This window comes from Talpa europaea (assembly GCF_964194135.1).
Source record: "Talpa europaea genome assembly, chromosome: 2".
Classification (NCBI taxonomy): domain Eukaryota; kingdom Metazoa; phylum Chordata; class Mammalia; order Eulipotyphla; family Talpidae; genus Talpa; species Talpa europaea.
In genome coordinates this window covers 131215205-131233389 of record NC_140068.1, presented here as the reverse complement: position 1 = coordinate 131233389, position 18185 = coordinate 131215205, and the positions used below count along the sequence as shown (strand labels likewise).

General features: G+C 45.9%; 1 protein-coding gene across 1 annotated transcript; it reads right to left on the bottom strand.

The window, feature by feature from the left end:
• Positions 1 to 843: 843 nt before the first annotated feature.
• Positions 844 to 4802, bottom strand: LOC311188338 (class I histocompatibility antigen, Gogo-C*0203 alpha chain-like; the record flags this gene model as incomplete). The annotated part of the gene is made up of 3 exons (XM_084259446.1): positions 844 to 1127; positions 1702 to 2038; positions 4797 to 4802. The coding sequence occupies 3 exons, from the start codon at positions 4800 to 4802 to the stop codon at positions 844 to 846; spliced, it is 627 nt and encodes a 208-aa protein (XP_084115572.1).
• Positions 4803 to 18185: the final 13383 nt, after the last annotated feature.

The following is an 18185-nucleotide window of genomic DNA, read 5'->3' as shown; positions in this document are numbered from 1 at the left end:
GTGGGATCTCCCTGACTGGCCAGGAATTGAACCGGTGCTGTGGAGGCTACGGACAGCTTCACAGAGATGCGCTCAACCCGCTGCGCCACCGGGAAGGACCCCTCATCACATTCATTTTAAAAGATGCTTTAGGGGCTGAGAGACACATCAGAGCCCTGGGCACTGTCGCTGCCTGGTTGAGAACAAATCAGAACCTGGTCAGAGATGAGACCACAGGAAGGACTGATGAGGGTGACACCCCCATGGAGCCCATTTATACTGTCCCCAGGGGCTCAGGGATCAAACTGCTGATCCACACTTACCTGCAGTCTGAGTGTAGCTTCCTCCTTGTCCTCCTGTGGGAAGAAATATCATGGGAGACCTGGGAGCTCTCAGGTCAGAAGACCTAAAAGAATCTTTTAATCCTGCAGATCAGGGAAGTTTCCAGAACTGTGAGTAAAGACCCAGGTCAGGACTGGGAAAAAATGAAGAAAGGAGGTGAGGGGGGACTGAACCAAATGCCCTCTGGGCACCACACATATGTGTGGATGGTACTTCCCATTAACCAGGTAGGGCAAGTTCTCCCTGGGACTTGAAAGCCCCAGTGGATAAGATCCCCCAAATCCCTTCCCTACCTAAGCGTTTCTTCCTCCACATCACAGCTGCAGCCACCACAGCTCCAGTGAGCACAGCTCCAAGGAGAACCAGGCCAGCAATGGTGCCCGCGGTGGGGATGGAGGACTGAGGGGGCACTGGAAGGTAAGGGAAGATCATACCCTGAGCCCCAGACCTTATCCTGACCCTCTGAAGGGCTCCAGAAGGGCTCCTGATGGCCCTGAGAACAGCCTCAGTGCCCACATCCTCCTACTCACCCCATCTCAGGACTTGGGGCTCCAGCAGCCCCTCATGCTGCATGTGGCATGTGTATCTCTGTTCCTCTCCAGAAGGCACCACCACAGCCGCCCACTTCTGGAAGGTTCCATCTCCCCCCGGCCTGGTCTCCACCAGCTCCATCTCCTGGGTCAGGTCCTCCCCATCTCGCTGCCAGGTCAGGGTGATGTCCGCAGGGTAGAAGTCCAGGGCCCAGCACCTCAGGGTGACCTTATGCTCAGAGGTGGGGTGGTGGGTCATGAGTGTCTTTGGAGGATCTGTAGTGGTAAACAGAAAATTCACTCTGTGTTTCCTCCATGGACACTGAAGAATCCTCATGAGACCATCCGCACAATGGGCAAGATAACTGGTGTGGCAGCAAGAAGCATAAAATGTAAAAAACAGGCTAATCTGGGGGAATCTATGAGATTCTCCTATTCCTTAGAAAGTTCTAGAATGAGGACGAAAACCCAGGGTAGGATGAAGCAGAGGGAGTGGAACACAGACTTTTTATTCCTGACCTGGGTGGAAGGTGAATGACACAGAAAAGCAGGAATCACATAACTGAAAATGTTCTCAGACCAGAAACAAGACTGAGAGAGAAACTCGTGGTTCTCAAACAGGCCCCTGGTCAAAAGGACCCGGTGACGTGTGGTGTCAGGGACTGTCTGTCTTTCTCAGGAGAGACGGGATCCCTTCACTGTCCTTCAGGAGAAGCCGGAGTCTCTGGGAGTCTCTCTAGTGCAGAACATGAAACCCAGGGGAGTCCCCCTCTCCGGACTAGAGAGAGGACTCATTTCCCGCAGTTAGCCCAGGCAGGGGAGGACCGGGAGGCCTCCAGGCCCCTCTTACCCATGCGCTGCAGAGTCTCCTTCACGTGCTCCAGGTATCTGCGCAGCCACTTCAAGCACTTGTCCTCCGCATACTTCCTGAATTTCTCTGCCTCACCCCGGGCCTCCCACTCGCGCCGGGTGATCTGAGCGGCCGTGTCCGCCTCGGTCCAGGAGCGCAGGTCCCTGTTCAAGGCCAGGTAATTGGCGCCCTCGTAGGCGAACTGTCTGTACCCGCGGAGGAGGCGCCCGTCGGGCCCCACGTTGCAGCCAGACATCCTCTGGAGGGTGTGAGAGCCTGTCCCCGCCCGCGTCACCCCGCGGTCACCCCACCCGCGCCCCCTCCCGCCGGGAATAAACTAAAACAGAATGAAACGGGGTGAAAGTCCCGCGGGCTGTTCCAGGGCAGGTTGCAGAGAAGCCTGGAGGGGGAGACTCTGAGCGACCCCCGTCCGTGGGGATGGGGGTGCTGACCCGGCCCGGACCCGCGCCAGCTCACCGGTCTCGCTCTGGCTGTAGAGGCCGCGCAGGGCGTCCAGGTGCGCTCGGGACCACAGTGTGAGGTCCCTTGCGATCCACGTCTCCTCGTCCCACTCCTCCTGCCCCAGGTGCTCCGCCCAGGGCGCCCGCGGCTCCACTCTCTGGCCCGGAGAGTCGCTGTCGAACCGCCCCAACAGCGTGTCGTCCACGTAGCCCACGGCGATGTACCGGGGCTCCCCGAGGCCAGGCCGCGACATCGCGGTGGAGAAAACCCTCAGGGAGTGGGGGCCTGGGGGCGGGAGGGGAGACCCGGGCTATTCTTCTCCCCTTCGGGGGCTCGAGTCCCAGGGGGCGCCCACGAGACAGAAAGTGGGTGAAAGACGAGTGAGAGTGAAAAGCGGCTGCGGGACGAAAATGGCCGGGACTCGGGGGGCCAGAGGAGGCTGGGGTCTCGGGGGACGGAAAGGGGCCAGGACGGGGCGGGGCCGAGGTGGGGGGACAACTAGGGCGGCGGCGAGGTCGCGCCTTTCCCACGCCCGCCCGCGCCCTCGCTCCCGCCTCTGGGAGCGCCCTGTCCCCTCCCGACCCGCACTCACCCGCCCGGGTCTCCCTCGGGGCCGCGGCCCCCGCGAGCAGGAGCAGGAGGGCTGCGCCCCCCATCCCCCAGGACGCGCCCCCACCCGGGCTGGGGAGACGGAGTCCCGGCCGGCGGGCGAGGGCTTTGGAACGGGAGCCGCGGGGCTGCTGATTGGCTGCTCTGGAGACCCCCAGGCAATGGGGAGTGAGCCCTGGGGTGAGTCACCAGTATCCAGGAAGGAGGACCCGCCCAGGTTGTGAGAAGTGAAACTGGGGAGATGAGGAAGCCCCGACAGTCACCTTCCAGTCCGGAACAGCGCCCTGGGGACTGAGACCTTGAGAGCCACACCCCGAGACCCTCCTCTCCTGCACCAAGACCTTTGTCACACTGTTGCCTCCCTGAATCCAGGCCCAGGAACTGGGTCAGCGATTCTCAAACATTTTTCTTTCAGGATGTCTCTACAGTCTCACAAATTATTACGGATCCCATGCATAATTTTTATGTGGGCTATAGCTTTAAATATTTACTTTACTAGGATAAACCTTTCAAAAAGATGTTATTACTTCTTTACTTTAGAATATTAATAACCAATGTATGCTAACAAAGCATTTTTAAGAAAATAACTTTCTGTAAATGTAATGATAATTGCACAATTGTATGAATTTTTTTAAAAAATTACCTGTTGTTTCACTACATGTTAAATAGAGATATAATGTTAATTACACTGGGATCAAGTTATCAAAAACCGTATGCTTTACTTTTTACCACAGATCCCAAAAGAAAAATTAGTCCATACTGTAAGTTGTCAAGTTTACAGTGATAGGACCCAGTTTTCCATTATTTTGGTTTTCTCTTGGAGTTTACATTTTATTAAGGCAACAAGTGTCATTAGTTGATTTTTAAAAGGGACAGATGCACGTTCATTTTCAGGAAAGTGTCTGCCAATTCAACTAGTCTAAGTAACCATGGTTTTAGCCATTCCTTCCTTCAATTAAAAATGATACTGCCTAAAAGAAGAGGTGAATTCACTTCATACATTTTTCCCCCTGGGACATAGCACTTTGGACTGTAGCAGACATGCCTTATGTGCACTTCCTTGTCATCGTTTCAGACCTTTAAAAATATGTGGATTTCAGGATGATAAATAGAAAATATGCTTTCATGATTTAACCAGGACATTATGAAGTGAAACTGGTCTGGGTTTTCCTTTTTTCTGCAAGAAAGTGGTGGTAAAAAGAACTACTACTGCAGTTGGTACTATGATTTCCACTCTTACTAAGTTTTAACTTAGCAAATGTCAAAATACTGAAAGGCAAATAGTATCTAAGTGATGTTATAAAAATAGTTTTGACCTCCTGGATTCCGTGAAAGGTTCTGGGTGACCTCAACGCTTCCACAGACCGACTATGGGAATGCTTTTCTCAGTGAACCAGGGATAGTCTCTGCCTTTGTCACTTATCGAGTGTCCTCTGCCTTTGTCTCTGATTGAGCTCTCAGAATCCATCTCCTATTTTGGATTTCCAATTCCAAAGTTTTTCTTAGAGTTTTGTCCCTGGAATCTCTGGATGAGCACTCATTCCTCAGAGATGATGAGAGAGTGGTCAGTCTGAGAAGGGAGGTGGAGAGACAGGTGCTTCCCTTTGGAACTGGGACAGTTAGTGTCTGAAGGCACCAGACCCACTTAATATACATTTCCATCCAATGACCTTGCCTAATCTTTAAGAGAGATAATATTAGCCCCTTGATTTTATATGTGTTTAATGCATGTGACTTGATGCTCCCAAAGCATGAAGAGCTGTGCTGTCCAACAGAATGTTCAGGAAGAAAGAAATGTTCTATATATGCACTGACAAATATGGTGCCTTTAACTGTTGAACACTTGAAATGTGGCTCATGAACTGAGATGCTGCATATTTTACTATATATAATTTAAAATTAAAATGCCATATGTGGCTAGTAGCTACCATATTGACAGTACATATCCAGAATGTTCTTAACTGTCAGTATCTGCCCCCCCAATACTTTGTTGTATAATAAAATATAATGTACAATAAAATTACCTTCATGTGGAAATCTTGGATTTTTCTACATGGGTTTTAGGTATAGCCTTAAAATATGGCATGTCCAAATAGTTTAATTAACATGTATTTTAACAACAGATGGAGAGGTGCAATCCCAAATCTGAATACAAACTCTGTCAAATCCATGGCTGATGACTAAACTGTGCTGAGGTGTGGGACGCTGAAGAGAAACTGTCAGAAAACCAGAAAGAACTTAGAGGGCATTCTACCCTTGAGTGACAGACTCATCCTGGTGCAATCTGTGAGTCTGCACCTATGACTGATGACTTCCCTAATCCACACAAGCTCAGAGAACCAGAAGAAAAATCTTACTGACTTGAGGAATCAAACATCAGATATGGTGGCGGCATTTGGGTATTTGGGTACACCAGGAACAAGGTAACCAACAAGTGAGTGAATGACAACATCTGAGTAGATACTGTCCAAAACCTTGGTTGACCATTGAATCACATGGAGACAAGTCAAACCCTTCAAGACCCAGGATGAAAATGCAGCAAGTGGAGACTGAAGCAACAGAGCAGGGGCCCAGCTGTGCACACTGCAGGGACAGATTTTGCCTGGTTCTGGCAAATGTCCAAGTTCAGTGGGGAAGAAAAGGAATTCCCGGAAAAATAAAATAGATTCCAGATGTGCTAAATCTTATATCTTTCATGTATTTAGAATTAAACCTGTTTTCTCCACGGTGCTTGTTTGAATAAAGCCTGACAACTCTCTACAAGGTATCGGCATAATTTTCATTTTTTGACAAAAGGATATAAATATTTAGTGGCCAGATGATGGACAAAAGAAGTGTTTCAAATGTCCACAAGTTTTTTTATACACTCAAGAGGTCAAGACCAGTGCCCCTCCTGTGAGTCCCTGGACTTGCTGGCTCCCTGCTCATGGAGGAGGCTGGGGCGCCTGCACCAATTCACAGTGAGGCTCAAAAGGCATCAAGATCTCCTGCTTGATCTCTCCTGCTCCTCTCTGGGGGGAAGACGTTTGCCGCGCTGGGTGGGCACTCAGATAAGAAGACACTCACATGGTGAGGAACTGAAGCTTTTTTCCAGTAGCCACGTGCATGAGCCTTTATGTAGATCCTTCCATGTCCACCAAGTCTTTTCTTTGGTGTGACATTGGGATTGCAGCCTTGTGAGACCCGAGCTGCAACCACCACTGGGGTACAGGCCAAAGGTGTGGAGGGTGAGAGGATTCACCAGACACAGAGTGGGGAACAGAACAGGCAGATTGACTGAAATACACTGCTGAGGGGAGCAGCAGTCAAGTCAGGAGAGGTCTGCTGCGCCATGTGGGTAGCTCCCTGGCCGGGGATCAAACTTGTGCTACAGAGGCTGTGGAGAGCTTCATAGGTTGTGTCTTATTCCCTTGTGCCACCAGGGAGGCCCATAAATAAATAAATCTTAAACAACAACAAAAGAAGTCTTGGAGAAAGAAGTTATGAGTGCGGAAGTGCTGAGCTTGGGTCCTAAATCTGTGTCATGCTCAATATGGGAATGTTTCCACTCTAGCCTGTAAAATGGGACTAATAGAGTCTTGGTTGTCTGCCTCACATAGGTGATAAAAGGATTAAGCTTAAATTTATAGTACTGTGTAAGTGCAGTACTGATGAAGTTTCAATATAAAGACACATTGAAGGTAAATTGATAGGGAAAAGATAAGCTATGAAGATAGACATCATAAGGATATTGGAGTGCTTCTATTAAAAACAGCCATAAAAGATTTCAAAATAGAATTTATTGGCAGATATGGAGCACTCCCTCATGATGATAAAACCAAATAGAGTGAGAAATTCAGAGTGCAGATAGAAAGGAGACACGGTTGCCTGGCTGGGGTATGGAGAGAGGATCAAATACAAAGGTGCAGCTATTGACAAGAGCTAAGACATGGAAACAACCTGAATGCCCAAAACCAGATGTCTGGATCAAGAATGTGTGCTATATATACACGAGGGAATACTACTTGGCAATCAAAAAAGATAAAGATGCCATTTGCAGTGACAAAGATGGAGCTGGAAGGGGTTATGCTCAGTGAAAAATAAGTCAGAAGGAAAAGGAAAAATATTGGATGGTTTCACTTAGAGGAGGAACATAGGGAAACCACACAAGGAATGGGGGAAAAAGATAAAACTAGCAGCAAACTATACATTGGAGACATTCATCTGGGGATAGAGAGGGAAAGGGATCAAAATGGGAGGGAAGAGCAGCAGAGTCTGTGGTGATGTTCCCGGGTGTCCTGGTGGAGGCACTTTCATGGGGACAACACCTGAGAGGGGAAATCAAACACTGTACAAAAATGAAGACCAATGTAAAATATATAAATAAATAAATTTCAAAAAACAATATCAAGGAGCAGGAGACATTTTAGGATGAGGGGGCTGTGCTGTCTGTGCTCTATGGAAGTTCCAGGATTCTATTTATTTAGAATTTTTATTTATCTGTCTATTTATTCTATTATTTATATTTACCTAACTGTCCATCTATAACTGGTAAATTTAATTTCATGTAAAGATCTTAAGAAATAAAAGCGGGGAGAAAGAAGACAAAATAAATACACTAGAGTTAATTAAAAACAGAGAATTCATTGCTAGCAGTTCTGTACCAAGGAATGTTAAAGGATTTCTTCCAGGCCTCGGGAAATGACAGTAGATGATAACTCACACATTAGAGCAATAACTAGCAACAGAGACACGCAGAATACTCTTTTTTTGAGGCTTGTCTTAACTTATTGAACAGATATGACTGCTTACATTTTTTGCTTTATACTTTTATTTGGTTTCTGTTTATTTTGGTTTATATATATTACATTAATATATATATAAATTTCTTATATGTAATGGAATGTAGTTCAATTAAGTAGATATTGAAAAATAAAAGATAGATTTAAGTATTTACAACAATAAAAAGTACTGAAATAAATATATCTAAAGCACATGAAGAATTAGTTTCACAGAAAAATATTTCCTTGAATCAAAGAAAGGTAGAAAAGGATGACATGGAATGAAAAAGATGCGAGACAATGGAAAAATAAATATCCAAACGATAGACTCATATCTAACCATATCAAATACCAGATGGTCTCACTCATAGCAGGAATTTAGAAAATCTAAATAAGGAAGCAGGAAAAAGACTAATTATAATAAAGTAAAAATCAAAATCAACAAGCAACTATAAACCAGAGACACACTGTGGGGGGCGGGGGGGGCTGCGGAGAGATTAGGGTCCAAACAAGGGGGGATGGGAATTGTATGGGGAATATAACCAAGATGAAAATGCATACATTGTGCAACAATGAAAAATGATGTAAAATATATATAAAATAAAATAATAATAACAAATAAATAAATAAATTAGGCACTACGGGCACTCTGAGAGGAGGCCCCCGGGGCGCTCAGCTTAGTGACCTGAGAGGTTTGGGTCTGGGCTGAGTCCAGACCCGGCCAGGAGGGCGCACGATGCGGTTGGGCTCAGGGACCTTCGCTGCCGGCCTCAGCCTCCTAGTGATCCAGGTGCCCTTCCTTGGGGCTTCTTCCCGCCCACCCCAACCCCGCTCCCAGCACCGAGCACCACCAAGCAGAGCCCCCGGTGCCCGAACCCGCGGCCCGAGCAGCTTCCAATGGACCAAGCTCCCACCACCCGTCTTCACTAAAGTTGTTATTATACTGAAAAACAAAATTAACTAAAATCCCAATCAAACGCCTGCGATTCTCAGATTGGATAATATCAAGGAGATTTGTATTCTATGTGTGCTAGAAAGACTTTCTGTACAAATAAATACAGGTAAAAAGTGAAAGGGTGAAAGGATATGCCAAGGAAATAGAAAGCAGAACCACAAACCTTTACTGTCATTGCAGGAGGCGGCAGGAGCGAGGCCTGAGGGACCCAGACAGCAGGTCCCTGCCTCTCTGTCCAGGAGGGAGGGTGAGAGAGAGTGTGGGGGGCACAGTGGATCTGGAAAAGGACTCTGGGTGCTGGGGGGGAGGGGGGTGTGGTCACTACCTCTGAAGAGATGGGAGCCTGTTCCCTACATGAATTGTAAATCAATGTTACTGCAATTTGAAAAACAGCCCTCAGCAAAGGGACAGGGAGTGAAAGAGAAACGTATCTGCTTTGGTAATTTCACATCGAAGAGATGTGAAATTATTCCCCTAAATCACACACAGTACTGTAAATCAGTGTTGCTTCAATTAAAAAAAATAAAATAAAATAGGCCTCAGGAAAGGAACGAGTAGCTGAAGGGAAAAGCATCTGCTTTGCGGTCTCCAGGGTGTGGTCATCAAGGGGCTGCAGAGAGAGGCTGTGGGGAGAGAAGATGGCGCCTCAGACACGGGGCAGCTCCAGAGCCTCCTCTCCTCTCCCCCACTCCCCCCACCCAGCCTGGTTCCAGGGCTGCTCACCGGGCATCTCACCCCCTCCCCCAGGGATGCTCAGCCCCAGCTCACCCTCTCAGCCTGAGGCACACACACCCAGCCTCTCCCCTGGCTGCCAGACTAGGACAACGCCGCAGCGCCCCCGTGTGGTCACGGGACTGAGGACAGAGGGCGAGAACCCTTGATCTCCCAGGTTCAACTGGAGCTCCACTAGGACAGGGCTGTGCACACAAGTGGGAGCCCCATACAGCTTCAGGTTGTGTCTGACCTGTTTCCTCAAACGCACGATGACATGGCGGTCCCTCTCCACTAATAACCATAGACTTTGTTTCAGGGAGGAGCAGGTCTCCAGGCCATGACAGCTGGGCACCACAAATACACCAGGTCTCCTCAGTCTCATGGGATGAGACCTTGACCCAGGGTCACTAGTTTCTCCAGGGTGGAAGGCTCCTTTCCCAGGGAATCAGCTCGAAACTCTTCATCCCTAAGATGTGCTTTTCTGCTCTTTGGATAATACCAGTAGAGTGGAATTGCTGGATTATATGGTATATTATTTTTATTGCTTTGAGAAACCTCAGCATTTTTTTTCAGACTTCCCACACACATTTCCCCTATTGTTAACATCTTATATCACTACCTTACCGCACAGCTAATGAGGCAATGTTGATATGTTATTCATAAACTCCATGCTTCATTTGTGTGTCATTACTTTTTCTTCTTTCTGTCCCAGGATCCCATCCTGATACCGGTAAGTAAAACCCAGCATGTTTCCTAAGGCTGCTCTGGCTGAGTCTGTTTTGCAACCAGCCCAGGCCGGGCAGGTTCATTGTTGGTTCTCCCAGACCAAAAGATAATTTTGGAGCCTTTGGTAGATGTATACAGGCCTCATTATGCTGCATCAGGGACAGGCCAGCTTCTCTCCCAGTGTTTCTCTGTGTCCCGTCTCTGGAGTCTGTCTCATGTCGTCTCACCCCAGAGGGGTCGCTCATAGCTGTTGGCTTGCCTCAGCGTGACTCTGCCTTTTATCCCTGGCCTCTCGGCACAGCTGCCCACACTTCCAAAGCCGCACCTGCTCCCTGAGCCAGGTGACCATGAACATGGGCACACCCTGGGACCCCTGGACATCCAGGAGATCCGGTGGTGCAGACAAGGCGTTCTGCTAGGTGGGCACCCAGGCGGGAGTCACAGAGGCCTGACTATCTGAAAAGGGACTTTTACCTTCTTGGTCCTCCCCCATAGGGCAAACTTTTTCAGTTTCTATTAAGACAACTTTTACATCCTAAGATACAAATGTTTCTATAAAAATCTTGATACACCCCCCGGAGCCTTTCCCCTGGTGTCTGCTATGACCCTGCCAGTAGACACAGGCAGAAGTTGAGTTTCCTATTATGTCAGGGATGCACAGGTTTGCCTCAAATCCCAGGTCTTGCTCATTGATTACACCTTTGGTATAGTAAATGTGTCTTATGGCAGTTTCCAAAAGGGAGTTTAAGCAAGTAAATATCAGGCCCTGAGTTACTACTGGATCAAGGGCTATGACTCTGAAAATCACTTTTGTTGTCTGGTAAATGAGCATCATTGGGAATTTAGGTCCAAGGACCCAGTCTGTGGCTTGTGTTGAGTCTCTACTCTTCAGGTGTGTACAGGGTCTCTTTTGTCAGATGAGGAGTGTGGCTACTATAAGCTGCTACACGCTTAGAATGGGTGCCGTTTGTAGAAAGACAGGGTCAGGGTCGCCAGTAGGGTCCCACAAAGTCCAGGACCTCTTGCCTTGTGTTTGGTGGGAGACAGATAGGCCCATACATTGTGTTCTGGTCACTCTGGTAAGGGAGTGATTCAGTCCAGTAGACCCCTGTGAGCGAGGAGACTGTTCATCACTCACAGCTAGAGCTCAAGGTTAAGAGGAGGGACGCCTCCTGTAGATAGAGGTTGGTGCTGGACACTGCCTTCCTGTTGTGGATGGGAGCTTCCTCTTCTGTCTTGAAAAAGGGTGCACCTCTCTCCTGTATCATAGAGTTGAGACCAATTTTCAGGTGCAGTCTTCTTGGATCACACCTGTTGCTTCTCTTACTTGGTAAGTCACTTAGACTTGAGTCTCAACATTGCCAGTCAAGAGGCCGTGGTGCATGGTCCTGGTCTGACGGGAGGGCCTCTGACTTAGCTGCAGGGATGCCTCTGCTTCGTATCTGCGTCGTTCTTGTGTTACAGAGCTACCCTGATATAAAACAGGTTGCCTGACTGTGGGTCCTCACCCACGCGCTTAAAAGGACTTATCAGTACTCTACTGCAGGCACACACAAAAGGTTAATAAAAGGTTTATTTACAAAGGAAGGGAAAATGAGGAAATGTACAACTCAGGGAGAAAAGAGGGAAATAAAGTCTTAAATGCGTTCTACCCGTTCCACCAACCAGGAATTCCAATGGCACACGGAGAGCTGGTGGAAAGCCAAGAGTCAGGAGGCCAAGAGAGAGACCCAAAGCCACGTGTCTGGTTTTATACCAAACCTGGCAGCTTAATGCCACCCTCAGGTCCCAGCAACCCTCCCTTTGGTGATAATGGGATTTGTCATTTCCAGTGTCTTCATGGCTGTGGTCTGGAGTGGGGGTGGAGTCCACAAAGCCTGTATGGAATTAGCTCAGGACATCCTTTCTCCCTAACAATTTCCCCCTTTCACTTTTTGCCACCATTTCCATGGTGATGAAGATCAAATATATAGATGCTGAGAAACAGTCTCAGATGAAAATATTTCAGGGTTCCAGTGTGAAAGAAAACCAGTCTCTACAGGTATTGTCCATTGTGGAAAGCAAAAATCCTCCCTTCCTGAAAAACAGTTCATCAGTCCAAGCTAAAAAACAAAAAACCTGGAGGCATTAGCCAAAACAAAACAGCAAATATGTCAAAATCATGGGAAAAAAAATCTTAAAGTTGGTTCAACTTATGTAAAAAACAAATTCTCTCAAACTTGATCCCAAATTGTTTCAACAGCATAGTAAAAGTGTGCAAACTAAATCTACATTTAAACCATATTACCCATTTTTTGCACAAAATCACAAGGCAGAATAAAGAAACAGCAATTTTAGCTGGCTTTGTTGGAATAGTCCATGTAGGATCAGATTGAACTCTTGACATCCGGTCCATGTAGGCTTCAGGAACAAAGTTGGTCTCATCAGACTCCAACTGGGTTTCCTCTTCTTGAGGGTACCAGGGCTTTTTGTTTGCCGGGTTGTCCAGTCCTGCCAATGGAGGCAAGCTTCCTCACCTTCTTTGGAGGTCTCTGGAACCCTACGAACAATGTGACGGGTTTTCCTCTTCTTGGTTCAGCTCTGTTTCAATTTCCTGGAAGAACTCCACTCAAAGCCACACAATGAAACTCATGTCAAATTTCTCAGTTTAAGCACATAAAATCCCTATGGAAGTTATGTAAAAACAGACTGTGAGATAAGTAGTAAAAGATTACTACCACTCTTTTTTTTTTTCTTTTTTAAAAAAATTATTTATTTATTTATACAAGCACTGGGTACAGTCAGAAGCACTGGAGGGTGAGAGAATTCACCAGAGCCAGAGCAGGGAACAGAACAGGCAGACTGACAAAACACACTACTGAGGGGAGCAGCGGGTGGCAGGAGAGGTCTGATGCCATGTGGGACCCTCGCCTGGTGGCCGGGGATCAAACCGATGCTGCAGAGGCTGCGGGCAGCCTCGCAACCCAGCGCTCAACTGCTTCACCACCGGGGAGGCCCTACTACCACTATTTTTTATGCTGTGTTGGTATCAAGGGGAGAGAAAATGCAAACACAAGTTAGCTTTGCTGGAAAAAAAATTGCAACCTTGCTGCAGATCCTGGTCACCAAAACAAGAAACTTTGTGGATTCAGAACAAGATGCAAAAAAAAAAAAATTACCAGTATTATGTCAAAGAAAACTTAGTAAATGTCAGGTGTATTTCCAGGTCTATTCAGTCCTTAGTAGGAAAGTTTTACTCTCAACAGTTCCATCAATAGGAATCTGTTGAGCCCTTTTCTCCCTGTATTTCCAGAAACAATTTCTGTAGATATTAAGCAATTGAAGTATACAATATTACAAGGCGACAATCTCCGTTGACAATTTACATACATATCAGGTCAAGGTGTTACCTGTTTTTCCAAGTGACAATGCTTCCCTACTAGTTTCTCTACTAGGTAAGCCAAATAGAACAAATTCATCTAATGCCTTTCCCAGGAGCAAAGGGAGAAACTCTGTGGAGTGTCTCAGGAGCTCTGCTGAGGTTCCACAAAATTTCCTTGCATCAGCTAAATGACAGGCTGCCAAATTTGTACTTGAATTTAGATTTCTGGGAAGATTTGCCATAAATATCAGAAGAACAGCAGAAACAACAATATTCAATCTCTATGAAGGCACTGGCTTAGTTCAGTAGTACAATGTTGACAATCAAACAAAAACCTTTAGTTTTTCCTCATAACTGGAGACTCTTTTTGTTCTGTTGTCTATAGGCACCATGTATACCAACTTGTCAACCACTGGAGGCCAAGACAAGGACACAAGGAAAGGACATACAGACGTACAACATATAGACACAAAGAGAGCCTTAGTTACCATTTAACACGCATGGGATATCTCATACAACTGCAGTTTCACTCATAGGCCAAAGTAAAAAAAAACAAGCAGAGGAAAAAAAAAAACAACTCTTGAAGTTAAAAAAGTAAAATGTTAAAAGGCAATACCAAAATCAAGATTGAAAGTCTTTCTGTGTAAAAAAAAAAAAAATACTGCCAGCATATGCGTGATCCTAGATATTATTTCACATCTCCTAAATTTTGAAAGGAAGAAGATTGGTTAGAGCATGTTAGTCTTCTCAGGGTTTCTTCAGAAAAAGTGAATCCTTGGGTATCCTGCAACAATAACTGGAGAAGAAGTCAGTAACATTCAAGTTTTTGTCTGTTTCTTAAACAAATATCTCAAGTCCTCAATGGGTTCACAAGACCAATGGGACTTCGTCTCTGGGTCAGTTCCTCCTGGGGCTTTCTTAACTCTGGAATGATGTACCCAGGGTTTTATGCCTGAAAGTTTCAGAGAAGAATGTGTGCTCAGCAAAACATCATAGGGACCAGTCCATTTTTCTGGCATCTGGTTTTGGGCATCCCCATTCTGTCAAGTCTTCAGTAAGACCTGATCTCCAGGTCAGAAGGGATGCAATGGTTGATCTGGAGGCATAGAGATCCTCGAGGTCGCAAAGTTTTGAATTACTGCCAGAACCTCGTGGATATGTTTCACATATTGTGTGATCCGGCAATCTTGTGCTATTTCCAGACTGGCTTTCACAACTGAAGTCTGGAAGTGTCTTCCGAACACAATTTCAAAGGGGCTTAATTGTAGCACACTTCTAGGTGCTACTCTTATCCAAAGGAGGGCAAGGAATAGTACCTGGTCCCAATGAAGTTGTGTTTCTTGGCACAGTTTTGCCAAGGTTTTCTTTAAGGTGTGGTTCATTTTCTCCTTTTGTCCAAAAGACTGCGGTCTCCATGCAGCATGCAATTTCCAGTTGATCTGTAATGCACTGCTACTGCATGAGTAACATCAGAGATGAATGCCGGCCCATTATCATTCTGGATGGACTCCGGCTACCCAAAGCAACGGATTATGTCCTTCAGCAGCTGTTTTGCAACCTCAGAAGCTTTTTCCATCTTTGTGGGAAATGCTTCCACCCATCCTGAGAACGTGTCCACAAAAACCAGTACGTATTTGAAATTGCCTGTTGTTCTCGGCATTTGTGTAAGGTCTACCTGCCAGTCCTCAAAAGGGCACTTTCCCTGATATTGAACCCCAATGTCTTTAGGGTGGGAGTCAGTCTTGGGGTTATTCCTGGCACACAATTGACAACCTCGTGTGATCCATTGTCCTATTTTATGTAAATAGGGGCCCTTCAAATATGGGCACACTGTTTCTAATAAGACATCTCTCCCATAGTGAGATCCTTCATGCAGATGTTTTAGCATTGGATATACCAGGGCCTCCGGGAGGAGTATCATCTCATGGTAGTTTACTCTCCAAGTGGAGCTGGGGTCAAACTCAATAAATCCCTATGCACGAGCTCTCTTCTCATCCCACTCAGTGTATTCAGGAGCATACTGAGTCAGGTCCACAAGAGGGATGAATGCACCCTGGAGAGCAGAAGGGGCAGTGGCCTTAACCAGCTGATCAGCTGCCCTGTTGCCCTTTGCCATGTCAGACCCACCCTTTTGGTGGCCAGGACAATGCATCATGGCAACAGCTGATGGTAAATCTACTACTGCCTTTGGCAAGACCAAGATTTCTTTTTTTTAATTAATATTTTATTTTCTATAATTCTCACATCATTTTTCATTTTTGCACAATGTATGCATTATCATTTTGGTTATATTCCCCATACATTGCACTCCCCCTCTTATTTTGACCCTAGCCCTTCCTCTCCTCTTCCCTCCCCCATCCCTGGTAGTGTGTCTCTGGTTTATAGCTGCTTTTTGATTTTGATTTTTACTTTGTATTGATTAGTCTTTTCCCTGGTCCCTTATTTAGGTTTTCTAAATTCCTGCTACGAGTGAGAACGTCTAGTATTTTTCTTTTTCTTTCTGACTTATTTCGCTGAGTTATTTCGCTTATGATCCCTTCTAGCTCCATCCATGTTGCTGCAAACTGTATGTGTTTATCTTTCTTGATTGCTGAGAAATATTACACTGTGTGTATGTACCACATCTTCTTGATCCAGTCATCTATTTTTGGGCATTTGGGCTGTTTCCATAGCTTAGCTATTGTAAATAGTGCTGCTATAAACATAGGGATGAAGGTGCCCTTTGGAATTAATGTTTCTGTGTCCTTTGGGTAAATACCTAGGAGTGGAATTGCTGGATCATATGGAAGCTCTATCTTTAGTAGGTCAAGAAATCTCCACAATGGTTGCACCAGTTTGCACTCCCACCAACAGTGCAGGAGAGTTCCATTTTCTCCACAACCTTGCCAACATTTGTTGTTGCTAGTTTTTTTTAATATGTGCCATTCTCACTGGTGTAAGAGGGTATCTCATTGTAGTTTTGATTTGCATTTCCCTGATTACAAGTGATGTTGAACATTTTTTCATATTCCTGTTGGCCATTTGCGTTTCCTCTTTGGAGAAGTTTCTTTTTAGCTCTTCTGCCCATTTTTTGACTGGATTATTTTCTTTGTTTTTGTTGAGTCTCATCAGCTCTATGTAGATTTTTGTGATCAGTTCTCTATCAGTAGTGTTGTGTGCAAAAATTTTCTCCCAGTCGGTGGGGTTTCTCTTTGTTTTGGTTATTGTCTTTACACGCAAAAGAATGAAGCTTGACTATTACCTCACACCATGTACAAAAACCAACTCAAAATCGATTAAAGAACTAGACATAAGACCTGAAACCATAAAATACATAGAAGAAAATACAGGCGAAACACTACATGACATGCACCTCAAAGACATCTTTACAGACACATCACCCAAAGCAGTGATAGTGAAGGCAAAGATAAACAGGTGGGACTACATCAAATTAAAGAGCTTCTGCACAGCAAAAGAGACAATAACCAAAACAAAGGCCAAGATTTCTAATGGGTGTTTGATGTCCTTGTTACTGGCGGTAAGGAGTCCTTGCTCCTTCGAAATGGACCCGTGCATGTGGAGAATCATGAAAGAGTGCTTGGAATAAGTAAATATATTGACTTTTTTACCTTTTGAGAGTTCCAATGCATGGGTCAGGGCTATTAATTCGGCTTTCTGCGCTGATGTACCTGCCGGAAGAGCCTTGGCCTCCACGGTGTTCTGGAGCATCCCCCTGCGTATCCTGCGCATTGACAGCCTTGGTCCATGAAGCTGCTGCCATTTGTAAATAGCTCCCACTCTGGATCTGGCAGAGGCTGATTAGTCAGATATGGTCGGCTGGCATACACTGTGTCGATGGTTTCTAAACAGCTATGGATTAAAGTGTCATCCTCAGGTCCGTCTGCATTGCTTGGAAGCAGTGTGGCGGGATTCAGAGAATTAGAAACCTGCAGCATCACATTAGGATTGTCCAACAGAGCTGCTTGATATTTTCCCATTCGCCCGGCAGTCAACCAAAGTCCACCCTTCTGCTCCAGCAATGTTAAGACCTGATGTGGCACACACACAGTGATGGGCTGACCCAATGTAAACTTCTCTGTCTCGTGTAAGAGGTCACAAGCAGCAGCCACAGCACGCAAACATGGAGGCCTTCCCTTAATGGTGTGGTCCAATTGTTTGGACAGATATGGAACAGGCTACATTTCTGGCCCCAACAATTGGATTAGCAATCCTAAGCCAACCCCCTGTCTCTCATGTACATAAAGTCTGAATGGCTTCCTAAGATCTGGAAGCCCTAATGCTGGTGTTGAGATCAACTTTACTTTTATTTCATCAAAGACCTTTTGACATTCTGGAGTCCAGGACAAAGGTTCAGGCCTTTGAGAGCATCATATAAGGGTTTTGCTAGTCATCCAAAATTAGGACTCCAAATCCTGCAAAACCCAGCCATACCCAAAAATCTGTACAACTGCTGGTTGCTGGGGACTTTAAGGGCTGAAATTACCTGTTTTCTTTCTGTCATCAGGCTCCGTCTGCCTTTCTTAATTTCAAACCCCAAATATGTCACCATTTGTTTACATATCTGTGCCTTATTAGGTGACACCTTGTAGCCACATTTTGCCAGGTGGTTCAGTACTACTATGGTATTTTCCAGACAAGATTTGTAGTCTGGACTTGCAATCAATAAATCATCTACATATTGTAATAAGATGCCCTGGTTTAATTGAACTTTGGATCCCTGGCCAGTATTTCCCCAAAAATAGTTGGGGAGTTCTTAAAACCCAGTGGAAGCACAGTCCAGCAATACTGGAGAGTGCTCTTGGACTTAGGGTCTTGCCACTCGAAGGCAAAAAGCAGTCGATCCTGGACATCTATTGGGATACAGAAAAAGGTATCTTTAAGGTCTAATACTGAAAAC